General features: G+C 40.7%; 2 protein-coding genes across 4 annotated transcripts in view; one reads left to right on the plus strand and one right to left on the minus strand.

Annotated features, from left to right (window-relative positions):
• CLSTN2 (calsyntenin 2) overlaps positions 1-21,397 on the minus strand; it is a 527,602-nt gene that overhangs the window by 438,351 nt on the left and 67,854 nt on the right. The window lies entirely within an intron of this gene.
• On the plus strand, positions 866-21,330 carry NMNAT3 (nicotinamide nucleotide adenylyltransferase 3). 3 transcript variants are annotated; one of them, XM_075417516.1, is made up of 6 exons: positions 866-904; positions 1,280-1,329; positions 10,303-10,439; positions 12,523-12,706; positions 16,891-17,000; positions 20,665-21,330. In XM_075417516.1, exons 3-6 carry the CDS (start codon positions 10,331-10,333, stop codon positions 21,072-21,074), a joined length of 813 nt encoding a protein of 270 aa, XP_075273631.1. In that variant the 5' UTR covers positions 866-904; positions 1,280-1,329; positions 10,303-10,330; the 3' UTR covers positions 21,075-21,330. The 3 variants fall into 3 exon arrangements, with proteins under 3 accessions (XP_075273631.1, XP_009939444.1, XP_075273633.1); XM_009941142.2 differs by lacking the exons at positions 866-904; positions 1,280-1,329 and adding an exon at positions 1,344-1,406; XM_075417518.1 differs by lacking the exons at positions 866-904; positions 1,280-1,329 and adding an exon at positions 1,347-1,367.

Consider the following 21,397-nt stretch of genomic DNA (forward strand, 5'->3'; position numbering starts at 1 on the left):
GGCTTCCATGCAGCAGTGCAGTTTCATCGTTTCCATGTGTTTCACACAGTATAGCTTAAAAATACAATCAACGATCCTATTTATATTTTATCACAACGTCAGACAAGAGGAAGAGTTGTGCTTCCCTTCAACATTATAAAAATTAGGAGGTTTTGGGTATACTGTAAAACTAACTGGTAACATTCCAACACCTGAAGAAACTGGCTTTTACACGCCTAAGAATTAAAAAGAACAAGCAAATGACTTATAACTCTCTGGACTTCACTTTTTGCTACAATCTATTTAACAGACACTTTGTGACATCTGTGTATTTTGCGAAATACTCCACAGCTGACGGAGAAGGTGGTGACTGTGAGGCCGCTCATCAAACAGAGAAAGCCGAGCTTCGTTATTTCAAGCCTCTGAGAAGGCCCCAAGAACTCCCAAACTCTTTTCAGTTGCCAGCCGAACTCGCCGCCCTGACAGGACAAGCGTGGAGCCCATCCTCCGGAACAGAAGTGGCAGGAGGAAGCCGACAGTCCGGAAGGTCGCCTTCAGGCGAGTGGACGAGCTCAGCCCCCCGCCTGCCGGCGCTGGCGAGCCAGGGCGCCTGGCAGTGCTGGGCGAAGGGCAAGCCGCCGCGGCCGGCGAGAGGGGGCAGCACTGCGGGGCGTGCCCCGAGGGCCAGCCGCACTGCCGGGGGCAGGGGGGGCGGCCGCCGGGGCCCGCAGCGCTCCTCCCGCTTGTGCCGGCCCGGCCCCCGCCAGCCGCGGAAGGCAGGAGGAGGAGGAGGAGGGTGGGGAGCGGCGGCCGGGGGCTCGCCCTGCCCAGCCCGCGGCGGCCGGGCGCGGAGCAGGGCGGCGCGGGGTCCGCCGATCCCTGCGGCGAGCCCGGGGCGGGCTCCCCGGCAGCCGCTGCCGCTCGGGTGCGTCCCTCGGAGGCGGCGGGGGCTGGCGGGGCCCGGAGCCGGCCGGGCAGGGCCTGCCGGCGGCGGGGCAGCGGGAGCCCCTCGGTGGGCAGGGCTGGGCGCCGGGGGACGGGGCGTGTCACTGGGCGCGGCGGTGGCAGCCGTGGGGCCGCAGCGGGCGGAAGCAGCGCGCCGGTGGCGGCGGCAGCGCCGCCCGGGAAGGCCGCGGGAGAACGGCTGGGCCTGGCGGTGCGGGGCTGGAGCCGGGCCTGGAGCCGGGCCTGCCCGCCGCCTCAGGTGCACGATGAGCGCCTGGCCAGCACCAGAGATGCGTACACTGGGTACACTGGAAACAGCAAGCTAAAGCTTTTGTGTTTGTTTTCTTTTCCCCAGAACACCTACTCAAGTGCCAGTGAGAGTTAAAGAAGACAAGAGGATATATGGTTACTTTGTTTTTTTTAATCTCTCTGGCTTTCACTGTGTAACTTCTTCATCTTTCTCCCCTACCTCAGTTTAAGAGGTTGTTTCCCTCTCGTGCAGCAGCTGTTTGGCTTTATGAATGATCCCTGATGCTTGCTTTATTCCAGCTTTGTAGCAATACAACACGTGCAAGTAGTTCATTTTTAGGCATTATTAGTTGCTACTTAAGTCTAGTTACATTGCACGATTCTAGCAATAAATTAACTTCATGCCTTTAACTTCAGAAATGCAAATTTTAGAATTTGGCTTAGCTATGATAAGCTAATTAGCGTTCAGGTGGTCTGAAAGACCTCAGAGAAGCCCTGAGATGTCTGGGGGGGGCACTGAGGACGCAGTAGGCAACAGTCCTGTCAAAAGGAAGTTTGAGCTATTTGAGGCTCTGCCTTTTACAATAATTTAAGGAGACAAATTGGTTTTCATTGCAGTAATGATTTATAAGGCCTTGATTCGTAAGATGTTTAAGTGGGTACTGCTGTGTCTGGTGCAGCAGGTCACATTGGCTGGGTGACGCCATTAAGCACCCAGCCGTCGGCCCGGTCCGTAGCAGGAGCGCTGCCCGAGTCTTGAGAGCCAACTTTACAACTATACTTTTTCCCCCATATTGTTGGTTTAGTGCAGTGCACCACTCAAAAACACTGTAGAAGGCCCTTTGCCCACCAAGCACTGTCTGTTTTTCTTAACAGTAGCAACAAGAAACTAAGAAATTAGCCGCTAGGCTGACCAAGTACAATGGAGATCTGCAGAAACACGGGAAGTGCCGTACTGTGTCAGAGTAAGGGCCTGTCCAGCCTCGCCGTCTGTCTCAGGCCATGGGGAGAGGGGCTGCAGTTCAGGGAAGCTAATCTGGCCTCCTGCTTCCCCGGTGCTCCCTGCCGCCAGCCGCGGCTGCTTCCTCGGGGACGCCGCACGTGCATCTGTCCTCTCAGTGTACGCTTGCGCCTGGGGTGAAATTCGGTGCTGCTTTCACTGACTGCCCGCTAGCTCTAAGACTGAAGGGAGAAGTTTTACGTTCAGTTTATCTAGTGCCTCAATCATTTCGTAAAACTCAGCTGTATCCTCCCTCAAGCTCCCCCTCTCCAAACCAAACACTCCAAGACAATTTTTTCCCTCTCTTGAATAATGGTAGCTCCATTCCCTTGACCATTTGAACTGCCCTTCCTGAGCTGAGACCAGAACTGCTCACAGTCGTCAAGATGTGGGCCCATCCAGATTTTCTGTAGTGCTAAAACAATATTCCTCAGTACTTTTCTTCATGATGCCCAGCATTTTGTTGGCGTTTTGGCTGCCACCAAAAAACAGGAGGTGCAGTCAAAGTTTTGAAGATGGTATGACTGTATGGTTATTAATGTTTCTTTCAATTATTATAAGAACTTATAAACATTTAGGATGATAGTTGCAATGTGATTGCAGTTGTAATTAGGTACTTAATTTCCCTGTAGATGTTTCAGAATCTCACTTTTTTTTTTTTTGGATAGATAAAAATCCCTGTACAGGTGAGATACTCTTCAAGAGCAAGCAAAACATTTTGGACAATAGGCAGGGCACACACATGTTTGTATAATTTCCTTGAATTCTTTGGTTGTACAAGATGAAGCAAGCAGAATTTCTAAATTGATCATTTAATTAAAATATAAAGATAACAAGCAATCTGAACGCTTGAGCCTAGGAGCCATTTAGTTAAACTGCCTCACTGCTATGCAAAATCCTCAGTGTTAGGCAAATTCATATATCAGTGTAAGCAATGCACAGAACGCTTTTCATTTGAATGGCTGAAAAATTTAATTGCAAATAGCCTTCTCACTGTCAAGTACGCTGTACTTAGGGACACCTGGATGCTACTGAATTGGTGCAGGACAGCATGTTGTTTCAAACAGCAGCTTTATATATTCATCATTAATCTCAACTGTTGACTTGGGTTTGTTGCCTCTGGCAGTAACTAACAGACAGGTTTCAGAGGAAAATGAGAAGACCTATCATGCACTTAAACAGAGCAGGTCTATATCTTGCAGAATAATTCCTTCTTGCTTCCTGGAGGTGGTCAGGTAAACCTTGAAGCATAGAAAGATAGCTGCCTTAGTCAAGTTTTTAATTTTATTTTAATTCTTTGCTTTGCTAGAAGACCTCTTGCGTAGAACTGTAGAGCCAGTGACTCTGAACGGCTTCTCAAAAGGAACTCTTGAAGTTTTAGTAAGAGTTTGTTTTGACAGACAAGTTGGTGCTTTCACTAAATCAGCAGTCTGTTTGCTTAACAATAGCCACCCTAGGTTGCAGTTCTGTATGTATCGTCTTTTTCTAGAAATCAATATATTGTTCTTTGTGGACGACTGACTCATGCATGCAAATAGAGAAATGACTGTTGGTTACTTAGAATAGTTTATACAACTGTAGAAGAAGAAAAAGCTTATTCATTAGTTTGATAAGGACACAGGGACTAGGAAAGGAGTTGAGTGTTGGATGTTGAGAGATCACTCAGGATTATTGGATAAGTAATTATAAAGATCATACTGCAGTGAATACAAGAAGATGCCAGGATCTGATGGTATTCTCTTGACCTTGTTGAAAAGCTGCAAAAAGGTGCAGGGACTGCTGATGTGTCATGCATGCTGAGATCCTGCGCACCCAGCAAACACTGAATGTGTGTAGTTTGCCACATTGGTCTTTTTTTACTTATTTTCTGCATAGTTCTGGGTTACTGCAGTATGATTGGCTTTGTAACCAGATGAAACTGATACAGAGCTCTGTGTCTAAGCGCTGCTGAATGTTTTACAGGCAGTTAGAATGAAATGCCTTTGTTACAAAATGTGGATTGTTCCATGATTTTCCCAGCGAATACAGAGAAAGAAGGTTGTGTAAGGTGCTGCTCTAGTTAAGACTGCAGCGAGCTTGGAGGTGATTAGGTTTGGGGGTTTCTTTGAAGCTGATTGAGAAACTGCGATGGGATTTGCATTTTCTGACTAAAAGTCTGCTGTGGGGAGTGGAAGCAGCAACTTCATACTTCCAATATGCTGAATCTGATAGAAAATCGTGTATCCTATCATACACTTCGTTAATGGCTTTCCACTGAAAGTCAAAGAAATGAAGTGCACCTGAGTCACTGGAATTTAACAATAATATGATCTATCATGTGGCCCTGAAAAAGCTATTTTAGAGGACTGGAGTGTCATATTAGGCTATGTGTAATATTTATGTGCACCTTGTAAAATTCTTCTTGGCTGGGCGAGTAACTTTTTGATGAGCAAATAAAATATCACCCTAGATTATACATTTTTCATTTTTTTTCCTTACCCAGATATTTATGTTATGTTCATTATTAAAGGGGAATGTGGGTATATATAGGCAAATATTTGTCAGTGTTGTGGAGGATTGATTTCAGTGACAGCACATGCTGGGAACTTACTGAATGGGATAACTTTTGTTAGGGTAGTGACTCCCATCAGGTACAGCATGGGAAAATCTGATACCTGGTCATATTTTTAAGGGATATTTGTGTGCTCTGGTTTGCTATGATTTGGGTCAGCTACTAAAATGTACTTTTTATTTTCTGGCTTTGAAAATGTGTCTTGCAGCCATTACATCCTTAATGTCACCTGGTGTAACTCAGCTGGGCTTAGTGCAGCCACATGAATTTATAGGAGGTAATGATGTGGCCCAGTAAAAGAGGGGATGTGGGCAGCTTTGAACTTGTTCAAATCTAAATTTAATTTCAGTTGGTCTAGATTCACCCTAACAGGAGGAGATAACACGTTTTTATCCTGTGCTAGGATTCAGTTTATTTCTGCTTTTTGCAGAAATTTTACCTCAAGGGTGAGCCTGCCTCATAGCGTGCACGTATCAGTGTCTTGTCTCCCAGTTCACTAATTTAACAGTTCATGAATCAGACTGCACTGCTCAGCACTCCGTTGTGCTTCTGATAATTAATCAGATATGGCTCTAATTACTGACTTTCAGCAGAACTTAACTGTGGTCATCTGTAATGTCATCTATTATTGACATATTGTAGGAATATAGGCAACAGAAAAAGAACTTGCAGGAATTTTCTAATGAAAATTTTGAAGATTTTTCCATCATAAAACCTTTTTTATACAGCTGAAGTGTGGCCTCCTCGTTTGAAGGTATCTGCCCTTGTACATGTAGCCACATGATGTACCATATTGTTGAAAGCTTTCTAAACTGCAGAGACTAAGATTTAAGGTAACCGGCATTTACAAGAAGACACCAGCTTGGCCAAGGCTGCTGGTACATGTGCCCTGGGCAGAGCACAGAGACTGAGGAGCGCTCACCAGACAGAGGCATACACACTTATTGCATGAAATGGTGAAAAAAAATTTCAGATGGTGAAAGACAGGTTAGGAGTACAACAAAAGGCAGTGTCTGTGATGTCAGGAGGAAAGCTGAACTAAAGGGAGATGTATTTACAGAGTTTACTGACTTTTCTTCATGCAAAAATCAAAGGTGGTTGTTTCTTTTTAAAACCAGAATTACATTTAAAAATTAAGTCAATTATACTATTAAAATAAACATACAAACCTTATTAATACTTCTTGGTAATAGTGATGATAACTGACTTATTGCCAAGTTTTTGTCAAATGCTTTGAAATTAGCTGAAAGTAGCAGGTGTGGTCTTGCTGGAGTAATGTCATAGGCAATTATTAAAAATATTAGTCACATTAATCAAAGAATGCTTTCACAGCTCAATCTGGCATCTGTGTATCTTTAACAAACTTTTTTCACTAACACACTGTAAGCATTTTCTTTAGAATTCTGAAATACAGTTGTGGGTTTTTTTCTAGTGGGATTTCAGGTGCTTTGAATTGATTTGATCCTTTGAGGTGCACACACAGACATGGTACTGCTGCAGCAAACACTTGAAAAGCAAAGCAGACTGCTAAAATCTTGCCGTTTTTAAGAAAGGCAGCAGCAAATCACTTCAGTCATATGAAGATAGTTCAGAGGTACAGTGGTTATGGGGGAGTGGGAGATCCTCATTACAGATGTAATTCTTCAGTGATTTTCTGCCCCACCTCTCAAGAAACTGAGGATTTGAAACTGGTTTGCCAGGTAGTGAATACCTAATCAATATAAAACATTACCATATAATTTACTATTTCTGCTTCTCGAATGAGAGTTTGGCAGTTGCAGTCAATGAAGAATTGTGGGGGTTAGTCTCTTTCAGCGCCAACACCTAAAAATTACTGAGAAGTACTAACCAGAGAGAGAGGGAGACTGTAAAGGATTGGGTTTTTTTCCTAGAACATATTTGATTTGTTAATAATACTGCTTTATAAACTCTATAAGGGGATACTGAGAAAATGATGCGAAACAAAGCACCTGTTCTTGGAAGGTTTGGTTGTGTTCCTTCTCTGGAGCCTGTGCTTAATCAATGTCTGAATATAGTGGGAAGGTACACAGTGCTGTTGGGTAGGACAGAAAGGTCCTAAAATTGCATGTGCATAACAATGCATTGTTCCTTGTAATGCATACAGTATCTTTATTAAAATAGGGGTGATACCAATATTGGAATTTCTTCAGAATAAGTACTGCCTGTTTATATCTAGATTTTTCTCTTCCTCTCGATTCCTGGGTAGATAGAACATTTTGATGCAGGAGTGATTGTAAGAACAAAAGTGATTTCTTTATACAATTAGTCACCCTCAGAGGATTCTTGAGGTGATCATTTAATGATTATGGAGCACTTGCATGTATGTAGCTTATCCATAAAAGCAGTAGTTTGTCACGGATATAGCAGGGAGAAATGAGGAGAAGAATACATGAAGAAGGTATCTACAGGTCAGGTCACTTAGTTAAGGTATGTGTGGAGCCAGATCCAGCCTCTGAAATAGTTGAACATTAGTTCTGATTTCACAGTTACGGAAGTGGAAGCACAGAGATAAGGACCTGAATTCTAGAAGTGCTGAATAATTGCTGTTTCTGCTGATTGATAACATTATTACATTGCAGCACTCCTGAAACTTGGGTACCAAGGAAATCCCAAAGACAAAGTCTGCTTTCTTAGTTGCAGCCCTCTTTTTAGATGTCGCACTCTGTCCTTTCTTCCTCTCCCAATCTATGTGCATTGTGCATTTTTAATTATTTCCTGTTGGAGGTCAAGATACATGTTTGACTTGGAATTTCTTACTACAGCCTTGCAACAAGACTGGATTAACAACTGAATTATCCATGCACAACTTCTTCAAAAGTACTTCATATTTTAGCTAGACTTGGGAGCAGCAAGAGGAGTGAGCACTTCTGTGTTTTATGGGGTGCCGTTAATGGAATATGCATTGTGTAGGAACAATTGCTAGGGAACAAATTCATCACAGATTATTTATATAACAAAGTACATTATTGATGTTATACTTGGGTGACTTTTTACAAACATATAGCAACTAATAGGTGCAAACTGTTATTAGCATATTTAAATTGATGCAGAAGCTAATGGTCTGTAGGCCATCTGGCAAGAAAGACAACTTATTGAAGTATTCACGACTGGCTTAATGGCTGATTTTTATGGAACACGTGAAATAGAAATGTATTCCCCTGGCACAATGTGCACTCGGTAAATGCCTGATAACAGCACGGTCACCTACTTGTTTGTAGTTTGTATTTAGCTGGTGAAAGTAGTAAGGACAGTCTGCTTCATGTGTGTAGGTAAAATACATGTGACTTTGAACTGAATGTTTGTAGCAGCCTGTAATTGTAGGAACACTGGGATGCTGCAGCACTTAAAGGAAGTGTGACTGCCACTGCACCACACAAGGTGAAAAGGTCAAGAGGCTTTTTCCTCTGTTTAAAGTTCTGCATTTAAAGTTTTCTCCTCTGTTTCATTTCTCAGGAGAATTTAGCTGTAAAATCAGTTAACTCTCTTTTTTTTTCTGTTATTTTTATGGTATTGTAATGATTTTAAACCCTTAGTTAATTAATACCAGCCAAGACAGCAACTGAATCAGGAAGTTTAGTTTGAAATCTTAAAAGTTGTACTATACCTGTTGAATAAGTTTAGGATATACTATATAGGGGATAGAAGGAATAAAAACACTGCTGTTTTGATTCTTATTTACATATATAGATATTTTTATATATGGTGGTGGTGGTGTATATATATGTATAAAAACATCTTTTGAAATGCCTCCTTACCACATGTTTACTATTAGTACATTCTTGGTACATTTTTTCTTTTTGTCTTTTATTGTTGTTTTTGTTGATTTGGTTTGGGTTTTGAGTTGCCATTAGCAGTACGGTGTGGTTATCATTAAGAATTACAGGTTGAACTCTTTCTCTACGATCTCCAAGGTATAACTGAGTAAAGAGAGAGGGCTGTGAAATGTGCTTCCTACAGCTGCCACAATTGTAGACCACAAAATTGTTGCTAACCTTCAACGGCTTTACAGCCAGCAAGTCTGTTCTCCCCCAGTGTATCTCCCTTAGTATGATGGGAGATATGAGAAATGAGTAAAGTAAAATTAAAACATTATAAAAGAATCTGAATATGTATATTCAGTACTAGATGGTCAAGCATGTATGCTTCAAACAATTTTCTCTATAAAAAGTTTGCAAACTGCCAAGTGTCCTAGTCTTCAGAGTTATAAATCCTCTGTAAATGAACTGATAGAGTTGGCAGCTATAAAACATCAACTTGATATTGATTTAACCATTATTGTTAAATTTTTTCAAATAAGAAAAGGGAAAAAAATATAAGGGAATATAAGGACCTGGAACAGTGAGAGGTAGGCTCTGAAGGCTCTGAGCTAAAGTGCTTTGGTACATAGCAGATAGAGAATAGGATATGGCTAAATAGAGCACAGAATCCATACCGGGTTTGGTCTGTTCCCCCAAGACTGCCTTCTGAAGTTTGGGATGCAAGTGTCTTCTGCGGGAAGACTGTTACACTTGATGGAGAGAGCTGGAGGCCAGGGGGAGGGAAGAGAATGGTCTATATATGATACATGGGTGTGAGCACTGTAGAGATTTCAAATCCTAGGAAAAGAAGAGAGCCCCATCTAAATATCGGATTCACAGATATGTATGTGTGTCGCAACTTTTTTTATCATGCCAGATATATTCTGGATCAGCTGTAAAAAGAGCTTTGCAAATGAGTAGCTCCAAGCATAATGACTAACTTCAACTGATTTCCACTGCATTTTTATTGAGTTGACTGACATTTTAACTAAACTATCTAAGGGTTGTTTGTAAATTCACCTGCAAGGTTTCCTAACAGCATTGCTCCCCACCCATTTACCCTATTCATAGCTTTTTAATGTCCCCAGTGTTTTCCCGTAACAGCTATAGTTTCTCTTCCCTGCTGTTCCTGTCGTTGATCCACCATCACTTGCTCTGCCATCCAACAAAAAAACCATACAGGCAATGGCTGATAATCTGGCTAGAAGTATGTGCCAGCTGGCTGGCTGGCCACCAGCCACTGCCCGCCCATCTCTTAAGGAAGTCAGACCTGCAGGTTCGGGTGTTGCATGTGGGGTTTTATCATACATTGCAAAGGTCCATCATAAGAACTTATTAAAAAAAAAAAAAAAATTAAAAATCTGCTTTTCTGGCAGGCCTACAGGTTCCAAAGTTATTAGTAGGAGGTTGACAGAAAGACAGAACAAAACCTTGTTTTCTGACAAAAGCAGGTTAAAAATAAAAAACACTTAAAAATCTGTCAGTTTTTAGTAATAATGACAAAATTAATTTCTAGAAATGCTTTCTAGCCATCTCTGCACGTGAGGTGACAGACCTTGTTGATGCTCTCCTAAATTAGTATCAAAGAACATGTGTTTCTGAGCTAGTACTGCCTGTATGCTGTGACGATACGTAGGACTGATCTGATACATTACTGGTGTTCCAGGAATCTGAACGCAGTGCTCCTTTTAGTTTGAGGAACAACAGGCAGGCTGCTCTTTGTCAAGTTTGTCTTTTATTTTAATTTTTTTTTTCTTTAGGGTGCAGTTTTAATATTTTGATGTCAGAATGAAGAGCAGGATACCTCTCATTCTTCTAGCTTGCGGTTCCTTTAACCCCATCACAAACATGCACATGCGTTTGTTTGAGCTGGCTAGAGACCACCTGCACCAAACAGGTCAGTAAGGTGTTGTAAGGGTCACACACGCTGACGGTTTACTGTGAAAAGGAAGAAAGATTTTTAACACTCGCTATAGATAAGCTGTCACTTCACAGCTGGCTTCATTTTCATGTTCTTTATTGATCATTCAGTGGGAGGCTTTCATGGCATATTCAACATAGAAAGTCTAGCAGTACCTTTTCCTTTGACTCAGTACATAAATAAGTATCATAGTAAGTGTTCATGCAAATAAACTGAAAGTTTGATCAGCAGTTTTAGGATCGTATTCATGGAACAGGCTGAGCCTTGTGAAATAGTATGCCTAATAATTTTGAAACTGAGAAGAAACATTTATGTTCAAATTTCATGCTTTTATGATACATTGTGTTTTAATATGAGGAAGTGTTACAGTTCAGTTTTGACAGCCCAATGAAACTGGAGAAAAGATGAAACATTAATTATTCATTATCCATCCTCACTAAGAGGTAAAAGTTATCTCCCCTAGCAAAATAATTTCCTCATAAAGGAGGTCAGAAATGCTAGATGTCAGCAGGCTAGAAAGTTTTGGCAACAAGGTGGGTGACATTAGGAACTTAAGGAAGAATCAGAAAAGCTATTGAACCCTAAGCTTGACCAACTGCTTGGTTGCTGAGGCTTTTTTTTTTTTCCCATCTGGCACCTAAAATTAACACATACGTTTCTGAAAAAGGTTGGAAGGGAATCATAGTTTACTGGAAGCTGACAGAGAAGTTCTTAGGGAGGTGGTTCAGTAGGAATGTGAACAGAAAATAAAAGGAGTTTGGCTGTCACATTCGGGGCTGGGGGGAGAGAATCTGGTCATCCACTGATAGCACTGTACAGTAAAAGCAGCAACTACACACTACATCCTGCTATATGCTGTGAGAATACTTCGACTCTCATGAGGAAGAATTACACAACTGGCTCTGAGGGCTGCCTCTATGAGTCTCTATTGGCCTAGAACTGTCAATGATTTTGTTACTCCCGCAGGACTAGAAATAAAGGGTTAAAAAGGGATTTGAACTGACGTTTCTCACTGTAATTTTGTAACTGCTTCTGCTGCCCAGGTGCGCAAGGAGTAGCAAGGCAATGTGAGACCAACTGGTAATTAAGTTGTATGTTATAGTGCAGTAACTTATTTCTTTACCTTGAAAGAAGGACTGAACTGGGAAATGAATTGTGATTCTGTCTGAATCACGATTCATTGTCTGGTCTGTTCCAGGGTCTGTGAAACAGGACTCCACCCCTTACTCAGAGCAGTTTATTTACACAACTGTACTGAAAATCATATTACAAATGAAATTTTGAAAGGCTGAAATTAAAGTTGTGCATTACATTGCACCTCTTTAACATCTGTGCTTAGAGCTTGTTGTGTTAATGACTGCATTATGTTACAGGACTAGAAAAACGTGCATATTTTCAAATTTAGTTGACATGATCAGCCAGATAGAAAGGGTTTTTAATGGCTGCTAAGCTGATGTTTGGACCATAGTGCTCTAAGTCTCATTTTAGACTCCATTAGCCCCATCTTTGTTCTTGAATCCTGTGATTTGTCTGAATTGCATTAATCACAGCTGCACCAATATGCAACAATTCTTGCCTTAACACAATGAAAAGGCACAATAATTCTGATAAATAAGAAGCATTGGATGATTAGGAACAAAGCAGTGGTCAGTTACGTCATCCATTGCTCTGACTATATAAAAGCTGTACTTATTGGAATATAAAACTTGCAATTTTGATAGCTTGTGTCATAAATTATAAACATCTCTACTTGCTTGAAAATTTTATATTCATCCAGCCTTCCTTTGTGAATCACCTAAAAGGATAAACATATTGATAGTAATTGTGAGCAGTTTGCAGAGGAACAAGAAAGCTGCTTTTAAATTTTTTTACTTGCTATTTCTGTATTAAAAATAATTCCTAGATGAAGTTGTTAATAGCCTCTCACAACTTTGAAGTTAACCATGCTTTGAAGAGGTTGGACTAGATGAGCTCCCAATGTCCCATCCACTCTAAATTTTCAAGATTCTGTGAAGATTACTTTTTTTTTTTTTTTCTGTTCTTTTTTTTTTTTCAAAAGGAAGGTACCGGGTGATTGAAGGCATAATGTCTCCTGTTAATGATGACTACGGAAAGAAAGGCTTGGTTTCAGCAAGGCACCGGATAGCAATGGCTAAACTAGCACTGGAGACGTCTGACTGGATTCGAGCTGATCCCTGGGAGAGTGAGCAGGAGACATGGACAGAGACAGTAAAAGTATTAAGGTAATTACATTTTTTTTGCTTTCTTTATGAAGTTACTGATTGCCAAAAATGTGTCAGGCTACCAGGTCAGTCAATGCGCAGAACTCCCTCCTGTAAAACACCCAAGCAAACCAGAACATGTCTGTTTATGGTATCATCTGTTATGAGATAAAGTATTATGTCTGTAAGCAATGAAAATTCACACCGCATCCTTCAGAAAGGCTGCGTAGTCAGTATCCCCCACCTGGAGTCTTTCCTTTCCTAGTGCAAAACAGATAGGCTTTCCCCAGACCTACGCAATACACCGCAGTACTGCACTTGTGCCATTTTAAGTAGTTGGATGCATGTGGAAAGCCTCCGCCAAGAAAGGGTCCTGCAAAACTGTAGTCACTGAAAGAGTTCGGCAGCAGAGTTCTTGGCCCTGATGTTATTGCTCTTGCTTTTAAGTCTATAAGCAGGTAATATAGAGATCTTAATCAGAAAGTAAGAGTTTACAAACAAACCCATTCTTCAGGAGCATCGCTGTTCCAGGATAGCTATGTTGGCATTATTATTCCTGCAGGTTTATCTGGTCACACTTCCTCGAAAAGCTTTCTTATTAGCTCTAATGGCAAGTTAAACCCCAGCCCATAACTGCTGATGTTTTCTTCAAAATCACTGAGTTTGCTGTGGTTTTGTGCTGGAAGGAAAAATAAAACAATTTGTCCAAAAACTGTTAACTTGATGTAAGGACCTTGAAACATGCCTTTTTCCCATATGGTTGGTCTTGGTAATAAATGCATTATGGGGCAAGGGATGAAAACACAAACTTCTTGTGCTAGCCACTTTTTGGAAACATAGATGCTACAGAAGTCAACAGATACTGTTAGAGTGAAAGACTTCATGGATGTCTTTCAAGAAAGCAAGTGTGCTCCAAGAACTATCAATGACTCTTCATTTCCATCCACATTTTTTACATTACTTTCTAACTGGAAGCAGTTGTTGTATAGCTTAAGACTCTGAAACGTGCCTTCCAACAACTGCCCAGCAAGCTCTTATGGCTCTATGTGAAAGCAATTAAAAACCAGACCTGTTACTTTACAAAAGCATATATAAGAATACCCTACACACTTACAAAAAAAACAGTGGGGCCTTTTAGTTCTGCTTTTGCTTTGCTGAGTGATCACAGTCATGCAATTGCTTCTTTTGCCCCTTCCCTCCAGCCAGCACAGTAGGATTGGGTCGTGAGGAAGACTAGGCAACACTACCCTGTCTTTGCAGAAAACGTCTCTCTTCTGTTCTCTAATCAAAATTGTATAGTCCAGTGTGAGAAATCACCAACAGGTCTGTCCTGCAGTATTGGCTGGGTATGGGATTTTTTCTCCTAAACTTTAGTTTTGTAAAACTATTTTCCTCCAGAGAAGCAGCCACAAATCTTACAGGTCAGGTGATCCTACTTACAAAGGCTTTGGTCTTGCAGAGCTCCAACTAAAGTGAGTACTACTTGCAAGATTGGATTTGTAAATTGTAAATCCACTTCAGAGTCCTTTAGGTTAAGAGGTACAGTAAATAAAACCTGTACGTATGATTTTCTGCTCAGGGAAAGTAGTATCAATGTGGTATGAACGGCCAAACTTCCTGTCTGCCTAGAAAATGAACCTCTAGTTTTATAAATAAATTCACAAAATGTTAAAATGGATGCCTGTTAAGGAGAGAAATGAGCTTAAATAGTTTTTTTCCCAAATGATGACCTATATTAATGAGCTGAACCAGTGACATAATCTAAAGCTGAACCCTGTCCCTTGAATGGGGAAGTAGCATCCTGATGAAATAGTACATGTAGGTATTTTGGCTTTATATTGTATTTTAACTGCCAGATGTGAATATTAACAAAAGAGGTGGCTTTAGGGCTAGATCCTAGCCAAGTATAAATAGGCAATGGTTTATTGTGGAGTTGTGCTTCTTCACAAGTGTTGAAGTTTAATCTATAGATTCTTCCCTGGTCAAACCGCCAGGAACCAATTGCTGCCTTCACTATAAGCTCACTTAGGTATGAAACTTTAGTACCAATGAAAGAGATTTTGCTATTGCAAGGCAAAGACAAAAAACATTATTGTACCTAAATGTCTCTTCTTATCAGTATTTTGAATTGTACACTTAACTGCAGTAGAACATTGCGTCCTAAAACACATGAATGGCCTTTTCCTACAGTACTTCTTTTACCCGAGTGTGATGAAAATGTCATATTTTATCAATCTGTGGATTTTGTAAAGGCTCCCAAATAGTTATGACAAAAGAATTTTAAGCAGCGAAGCTCATACCCCAGTTGTAGTGCTGCTGTTAGTTGCCTGTTACATTAAGTGAGTATGGAAATGTTGGAGACTATCCCAAGGCTTTTTTTAGAGAGGAGGAGGGAACACGATAGAGCTATTTCCCCCTTAGCTGCTGTTCCTGAATGTTCTTCCTAGACAAGAAAACAGTATTGTCAGTAACCGAAGAACTACATTCATTCCTCTTGTAATGTCGATTTGATTGTGGTGCAGATGTACGATGCATTAATTTAGAATTGGCAAAGATCTATCTTATCCAATTTTCATCGAATTGTGCTTGTGATTTAATTACGTAGTTACTCAAAGCTTCATACACAGTTCAGAAAATGCTTGACAAACTGACAGATTGGTTTGTCCTTTTTGGTATATCCTTAAAATGATGTAACCCTCCCTACCCCAGCACTTGAAACGCCTGCTGAACAGACCTTTTGGCAGTTAAGATTTTGCAGTACTTGTTAGTTCTGCAGTGAGCTCTTTGCCAAGAGTTCTCATTTGAATCATGTCCCAGGAATGTCAGTCCATGATACAAAGTCAGGGTACTTGACTATAGATAGCATCGGCCTGTTTACAACAAGGCAGGATTAAAAATAGAAATGTAGGAAGGCACAGGCCAAGCTACTGCTACCTACTCTCTACTACCATATGTCCCTCACCTCTTGTCTGTGCAGTTTCTTTAGCCAATGGCTGAGCATTAAAAATTACTGGAGATAGTTATGCAGCCTGTCTAGGTGTATGTTCTTGACACTTGTGCAACTTATTCCTGTGACTAAAAGTATTTGCATGATTTGAAGAGTGTCCATTTAAATCACTGAACTATGAATTCATTGCTTAGGCCAGACATTCACAGCGTTATCTATGGATTTGTATGCATACTGAATTCGGACTGTACCTTGTAACTCATAGGTCTTTGCTTTGACACAGTTCTGTGAGACCCAATGGTCACGTTGGCTATGTACGTGTTAGGCAGGGATGGGACACCGGCCTGCGTCCGTGTCTACCTGTCCTGCTTAACCGTGAGCTGGTTTCCTGAAACGATTTTGGCTCGTGCTAATATGAGCAATGCCTAAGCGTGGCTCAGGATGTGCAAGTCAGGGACTGTTCTAAACAGACAAGGCTGTGCTGATTTGGAAGGAAGAGAGTTTAGGTGTTTGGATCTAAGATTGGCACTTGCCCTTGTGGTCGTAGAAGGGGCCACTACCATGAGGTAGTAGTACCAGTATTGCAGCGCGGCACCAGCGATCAGGAGCAACAAAAGAATAAAGTAATAGAAACCTGGAAAAACTGACCTAAGGATCCTTACCTACCTTCATGGATCTAAACTCAGTAAAATTAGAAGCATAGCAGATGTCAAAAAAATCTTATGACAGTTGTATATTTTGAGTTTCTCAGGACTGTAATTCTTTTAATTGAAATGAAAGGGAAAACCACAAGGTGAAAACTCAGGGAACATGTTTTTGTGGAGAAGAGGATGAGAGAGAACAAGAACGTCTCCTCCTGAAAACTGAGCACACATTACAGAAGCATCATCATGAGGGGCTGTACTTAAATCAAGAAATTAAATCTAGACATTGAAGTGTGCTTTAATCCTGTTTCAAGAGAAAATCTCCACGATGTTTTAAATGTAATGTTGGTGCCAAAATTGCAGTAATTGTAGAATTTCAAAAAGGAGTTGAAAACCAGAATGCTATTACGCAGATTGGTTGTGAATTCTGCAAAATGTTAACTACGTTGGTACTAATCTGATGGTAGACTGAATATGCCAAATTCTTAACAAATTGTATTTAAATCCAAAGTGCATAAAAGCAGACTGTGTTCCTGAATCTGAAAGTGCCAGGTAATCGCTTTGTACATCTCTGAGAGGATTACCTCACACAGAAGCCTTTATTTCAAATGCAGGCACCATTACAATGAATCGCTCAGATTGCTCCAGTCCAAGAAGGAATTCATGAAAAACAAACGGCCCATAGAAAGATCTGCAGAGGATTCCCTTTCTTACCAGCACTCAGGTTGGTTCTTAACTGTAAACATGACTCTTCGTTTAGCATTAAAAGCAATACAGCTTTATCAGACTAGATTAATTGATGAAGAAGTTGAGCTTAGTAGCTGGTAAGTTCAGAGGGTTAGAGCTGCCTGCCAAAAATAAGCCATGCCAAATGCCAGCATGACTGCTGGTGCAGTTATTTTGTAGTAACTCCCACGCAGACAGGAGACTTATTTAGGAATTGTATTATTTCTTGGTTTTATAAGCATCTTTTTAGCTGTGCCAGAGATGTGTGCTGTGGCTGTGCTTGTTTTGCAAAGCATAACATATATGAATAAAAAATATCAAAAGTAGAGGGATTACTTAGAATTGTAATTCTAGTGTTAGACAATGGACGAAGTATGTGGATGCCACACCAGTGATGCTGATGCATTGGTGTTTGCTGCATTTCTGGACACAAAAGCTTCTTTTGGTATTAGAAGTATGGCAGGTTCTAGAAACACTGCCAGTTTGGGGTTTCCTATTTTATCATATTTCCCTGCCCTAAACTTGCTAGGATGCTGCTAAATTTTTACATTTTTCCTGTAGTATTGCAGCACTTCTTGGGCATGAATAATACATTTAAGTTGTTTCTGGTTATACAGAAGTTTGCAAATGATGAGTTATTGTATCTTTATAGATGGTAGAGGAACAAAAGTCTCCAGGCATGTGGGCTGCAGTGGAATCTTGTGGCTGATGGGGTTAATCATTGTTGTCAAGTGACAAGTCAGATTATTCCACATTGCCACACTAAGGAAAATCAGTGTGAAAGTAGTAAGGACTATTTTAATTTTCCATTACAGAAAATTCTTTTGGCTATTGTTTTCTGTAGTTATCTCAAGCTCTGTAGCATTTTATGTAAAAATGGTCAAGAAAACATATGTTAAAACTAGTGTTTCTTTCCCAATAAAGTTTCTGAGTTCAGAATTAATCAGTAATCATCAAAGGTTTCCTCGAAAGTCAAAAGCAAAAGGCACAGCAAAAACTGGGTGAGAAATGGGTTTCTCTGCCTAGTACATAGTGGATGGATATTTCCTCTGGTTTTCAGTGTCCAGGGATTTGCCAGTCCCTCCTTGATCCACCAAATACAGCTTCATGTTCCGTAATTCTACTTACAAGATATGGTTGATTGTCTTAGTTTCATTTTTAATTGAATCCTGCACACTTCAAGTCTCTCAGTTGCCTTAACATGAACAACTTTGTTGTCACCTCTTGAATGCTTTTCCCTGGCATATTCCAACAGCATTCTCCCTTAATTAGACCTTCAATCCAGCTATTTCTTTTGTGTTAATAGTTATTTCTGCTTTAGCTTACCCTCTCCTTTTTCCCTGAACAACACTTCAAAGAATTGCAATTAATTTCTGTCCACCATCATTGACTGAGCTACACCAATCAAAAATGAGCAAAAATTTCCCTGATCCAGACATACCATGGCCTGAAATAAAGGCTATTGTACTTATCAAAAAACAAAGCATTGCAGCAGACGTTTGGGTTTTATACTATTATCTATAATGGAAGCCGCAGATCATCATTTAGCAAAGTGCCCTTGAAAGGCCAAAGACATCTTTTTTTCACTGGCATGGAAGATGTTGGGATGGAGAAGCACTTGTAAAATTGACAGCCTTTTTGTAAAGGCTACAAACTGTTAATTGAGCTTCTAGTACCTAGAACTGCAATGCATGTACATTCAGAGAAAACCCATCAACACTGTAAAAGCCCTGGTGTAATATTAGCTCTAATACAGCTAGGGAGAGAGTATTGTTTTATTGTGGGGGTTGCTGTTAAGTAGAAAGCAAGCTATGACATAAAACCCAGGTAAGGCTCGGAAAGCAGGGACTGGAAACAGTCTAAACATGGAACTGAGGTCAAGGAACTAGAAAGGAAGAGTTCAATCTGTGGGTGGAAAGACGAGAAGATTGGAACTGGCATGAGGAAACATATGGCAGAGGATGGCTTGGAAGGGATGAAGCAGAAAATATCAGCTTTATCATGATAGCGCTTCCAGGGTTCTGTGAATCCTAAGGTTCTTGGTGTCCCATCGTTCATCAGCTGTCAGAAGTATCTGAGATGCTCTTTCAGCGTTTCATACTCCTGTAGCCCTGGTCCACGCAGGGATCACAGACAATGTTTGCAGGTACTTCTGCACTGGCTCAAGTGTCAGAGACAAGAGCATGGAATCTAGAGGTTCCAACCTTGCAGAAGTGGGTATCAAAATAATATTTACTGGGTGTTTTGTGAGGGAGGGAGCTGTTATAAAAATTTCACATTCCTACCAAATATGCTAATTATAAACTCTAAAAAAACAGAATTCTGTTTTTAAGTATGTGGCCAGCCTATGGGTTTTTGTCAGGCATGAATGTTTCAGGTGGCCTTGTCCCATACAGTCCTCCTTCTGTAGTAATGCTGCCTGCAGAGCACAGGAAGGTGCAGTGCAGTACCCCTGCCGCTTTTGTTGTAGGGGTCGAAGGGTATGTAGGGAGCAGTGTAAGAAGAGAAGAAATGCTGCAGCTAACTCAATGGTATACACTAAACTTCTGCAAAACTGAGTGTATTTTAAGGCACTTGAGGTATGCTTTTCATGCATCATCACTGGTATGCTTCTTATTTTTCAAATTGCTGATTTAAGGTGTTTGTATAAGACTTGCAGATACGCTGTCTTACAACCACAAATACATGTAACATGGAGACAATACCTCCATCCTTCCTCCTCATTCCACATGAATGCAAGGCTCTGAAAATACCTAGTCGATGTTTGTAAAATACTCGGATGGTATAATGACAAGTGCTGTAGAATAGACTTTGAGGACAGAGGTAGTTCTGTACTGAGCTTAGGCAGTGGGCAGCAAATAAGAAATGGAGAGAAAACAAAAACAAAATGTACTAGTGAAGTATCATTCTTGGTCATTATTCAAGGTACAGCAAATTTGGCTTTAGATCTCTTTGTACTAGAACAAAAATGCTGTGGCCACATGACACAAAATATCTGCATAATATTCTGCTTGTTCAAATTTCTCTAAATATAAAATAAAACTTAAGTAGGTCAACTAACTAGCTTATTGTGCCAATAAGGGTAGTTAGAATAGATACAGTCCATCATGTTTTAGATGATATAGGTGCACAAAGCTAGGTGAAATTCTAGGTCGTTCTCTGGCGAATGTGACAGTATGCAAACATTGTGTCTCTGTGCCAGAGTGCAGCAGGGCAGCCGCTCCCTAAGGGACGGGCAGCCGTATGCGGTGACGCAGTGGCAGGCAAGGGCCTCGCTAGCTGGGGTTGGTCCCACAGTACCTGAGCAAAGCGACCAGGGCAGGCTGGGTTCAACCAAGTCCAGTCTTTGTGCTAAAATAATTCTCTTCTTTATTTGCTTCTTCCCCTTTTTGGCTTGCTTGAGTGGAGGAATAATTCTCCTTTAATATTGTACAGATAGTATGTGATATGCTGTGAGTGATGGTGAAGTAGGTGATAAAGTAATTGTGATCAGACATATATAATCCAAGCTGAATTTTTCTTGCAACCTTTTGAAAGAAAACTGGAGAAAGGTAAATGCTTTAAGAAAAGAAAAAGTGATGAGTTAAAACCAATTTTAAGTATAAGCTTCCTAGAAAACCAAGCAAGTATAGAAGTCTCTCATTTCCTTTTTGTCTTTCCAGTTCTACCAGAATTAAAGCTGCTCTGTGGGGCTGATTTTCTACGGACATTTAAGACACCCAATCTCTGGAAGGAAGAACACATCAAAGAAATAGTGGAAAAGTTTGGTTTGGTCTGTATTAGCCGTGCCGGCTCTGATCCTGCGCAGTACATCAATGAATCAGACCTTTTAACTAAATATCAGCACAATATCTTTCTGGTGAAAGAATGGATTCAGAATGAAATCAGTGCAACACAGATACGCTATGCCTTGTGCAGAGGATTAAGTGTAAAATATCTTGTACCAGATTCTGTTATATCCTACATTGCACACCATAATATCTACACAGAAGAGAGTGAGCGTAAGAATGAAGGTGACCTGCTTCAGCCTCTCAAGCTGCATAACACAACAGTAAACCCACTAAATGACTGACGTCTGTGGAGTGTGAAGTGGACAGACTTGGCATTATTGCATGTAACGTTCTCGAGAAGTTGTTTCTACTTAATGAGGGGAAAGTACATCAGTCCAAAATTTCTTTAATTCATGTGGTGTTTTAAATTCATGTTTTTGTGTGTGGTAGTGCTTAAGCAAATTGGGATGCTCAGCTGCATGGCTTAAAATATATAAAGAACAGCTTCCTTGTGAAAATAAATAAGATCTTAACAATAAATGTTGATCTCCAGTCATACTTAAGTGTCAAACAGTGCTTTCCCGAATTGTAATTCTGTAATCCTACGGACAGTTTTAGCATGAAG

This window comes from Opisthocomus hoazin, chromosome 4, assembly GCF_030867145.1.
Source record: "Opisthocomus hoazin isolate bOpiHoa1 chromosome 4, bOpiHoa1.hap1, whole genome shotgun sequence".
Lineage (NCBI taxonomy): Eukaryota > Metazoa > Chordata > Aves > Opisthocomiformes > Opisthocomidae > Opisthocomus > Opisthocomus hoazin.

What these genes read in the sequence shown, in the direction of transcription:
- NMNAT3 (XM_075417516.1), top strand. Translation starts at nt 10,331, where the DNA reads ATGAAGAGCAGGATACCTCTCATTCTTCTAGCTTGCGGTTCCTTTAAC. An exon ending in AGACCACCTGCACCAAACAG is followed by an intron (nt 10,440 to 12,522) that starts GTCAGTAAGGTG and finishes TTTTTTCAAAAG; the next exon opens with GAAGGTACCGGGTGATTGAA. An exon ending in GAGACAGTAAAAGTATTAAG is followed by an intron (nt 12,707 to 16,890) that starts GTAATTACATTT and finishes TTTCAAATGCAG; the next exon opens with GCACCATTACAATGAATCGC.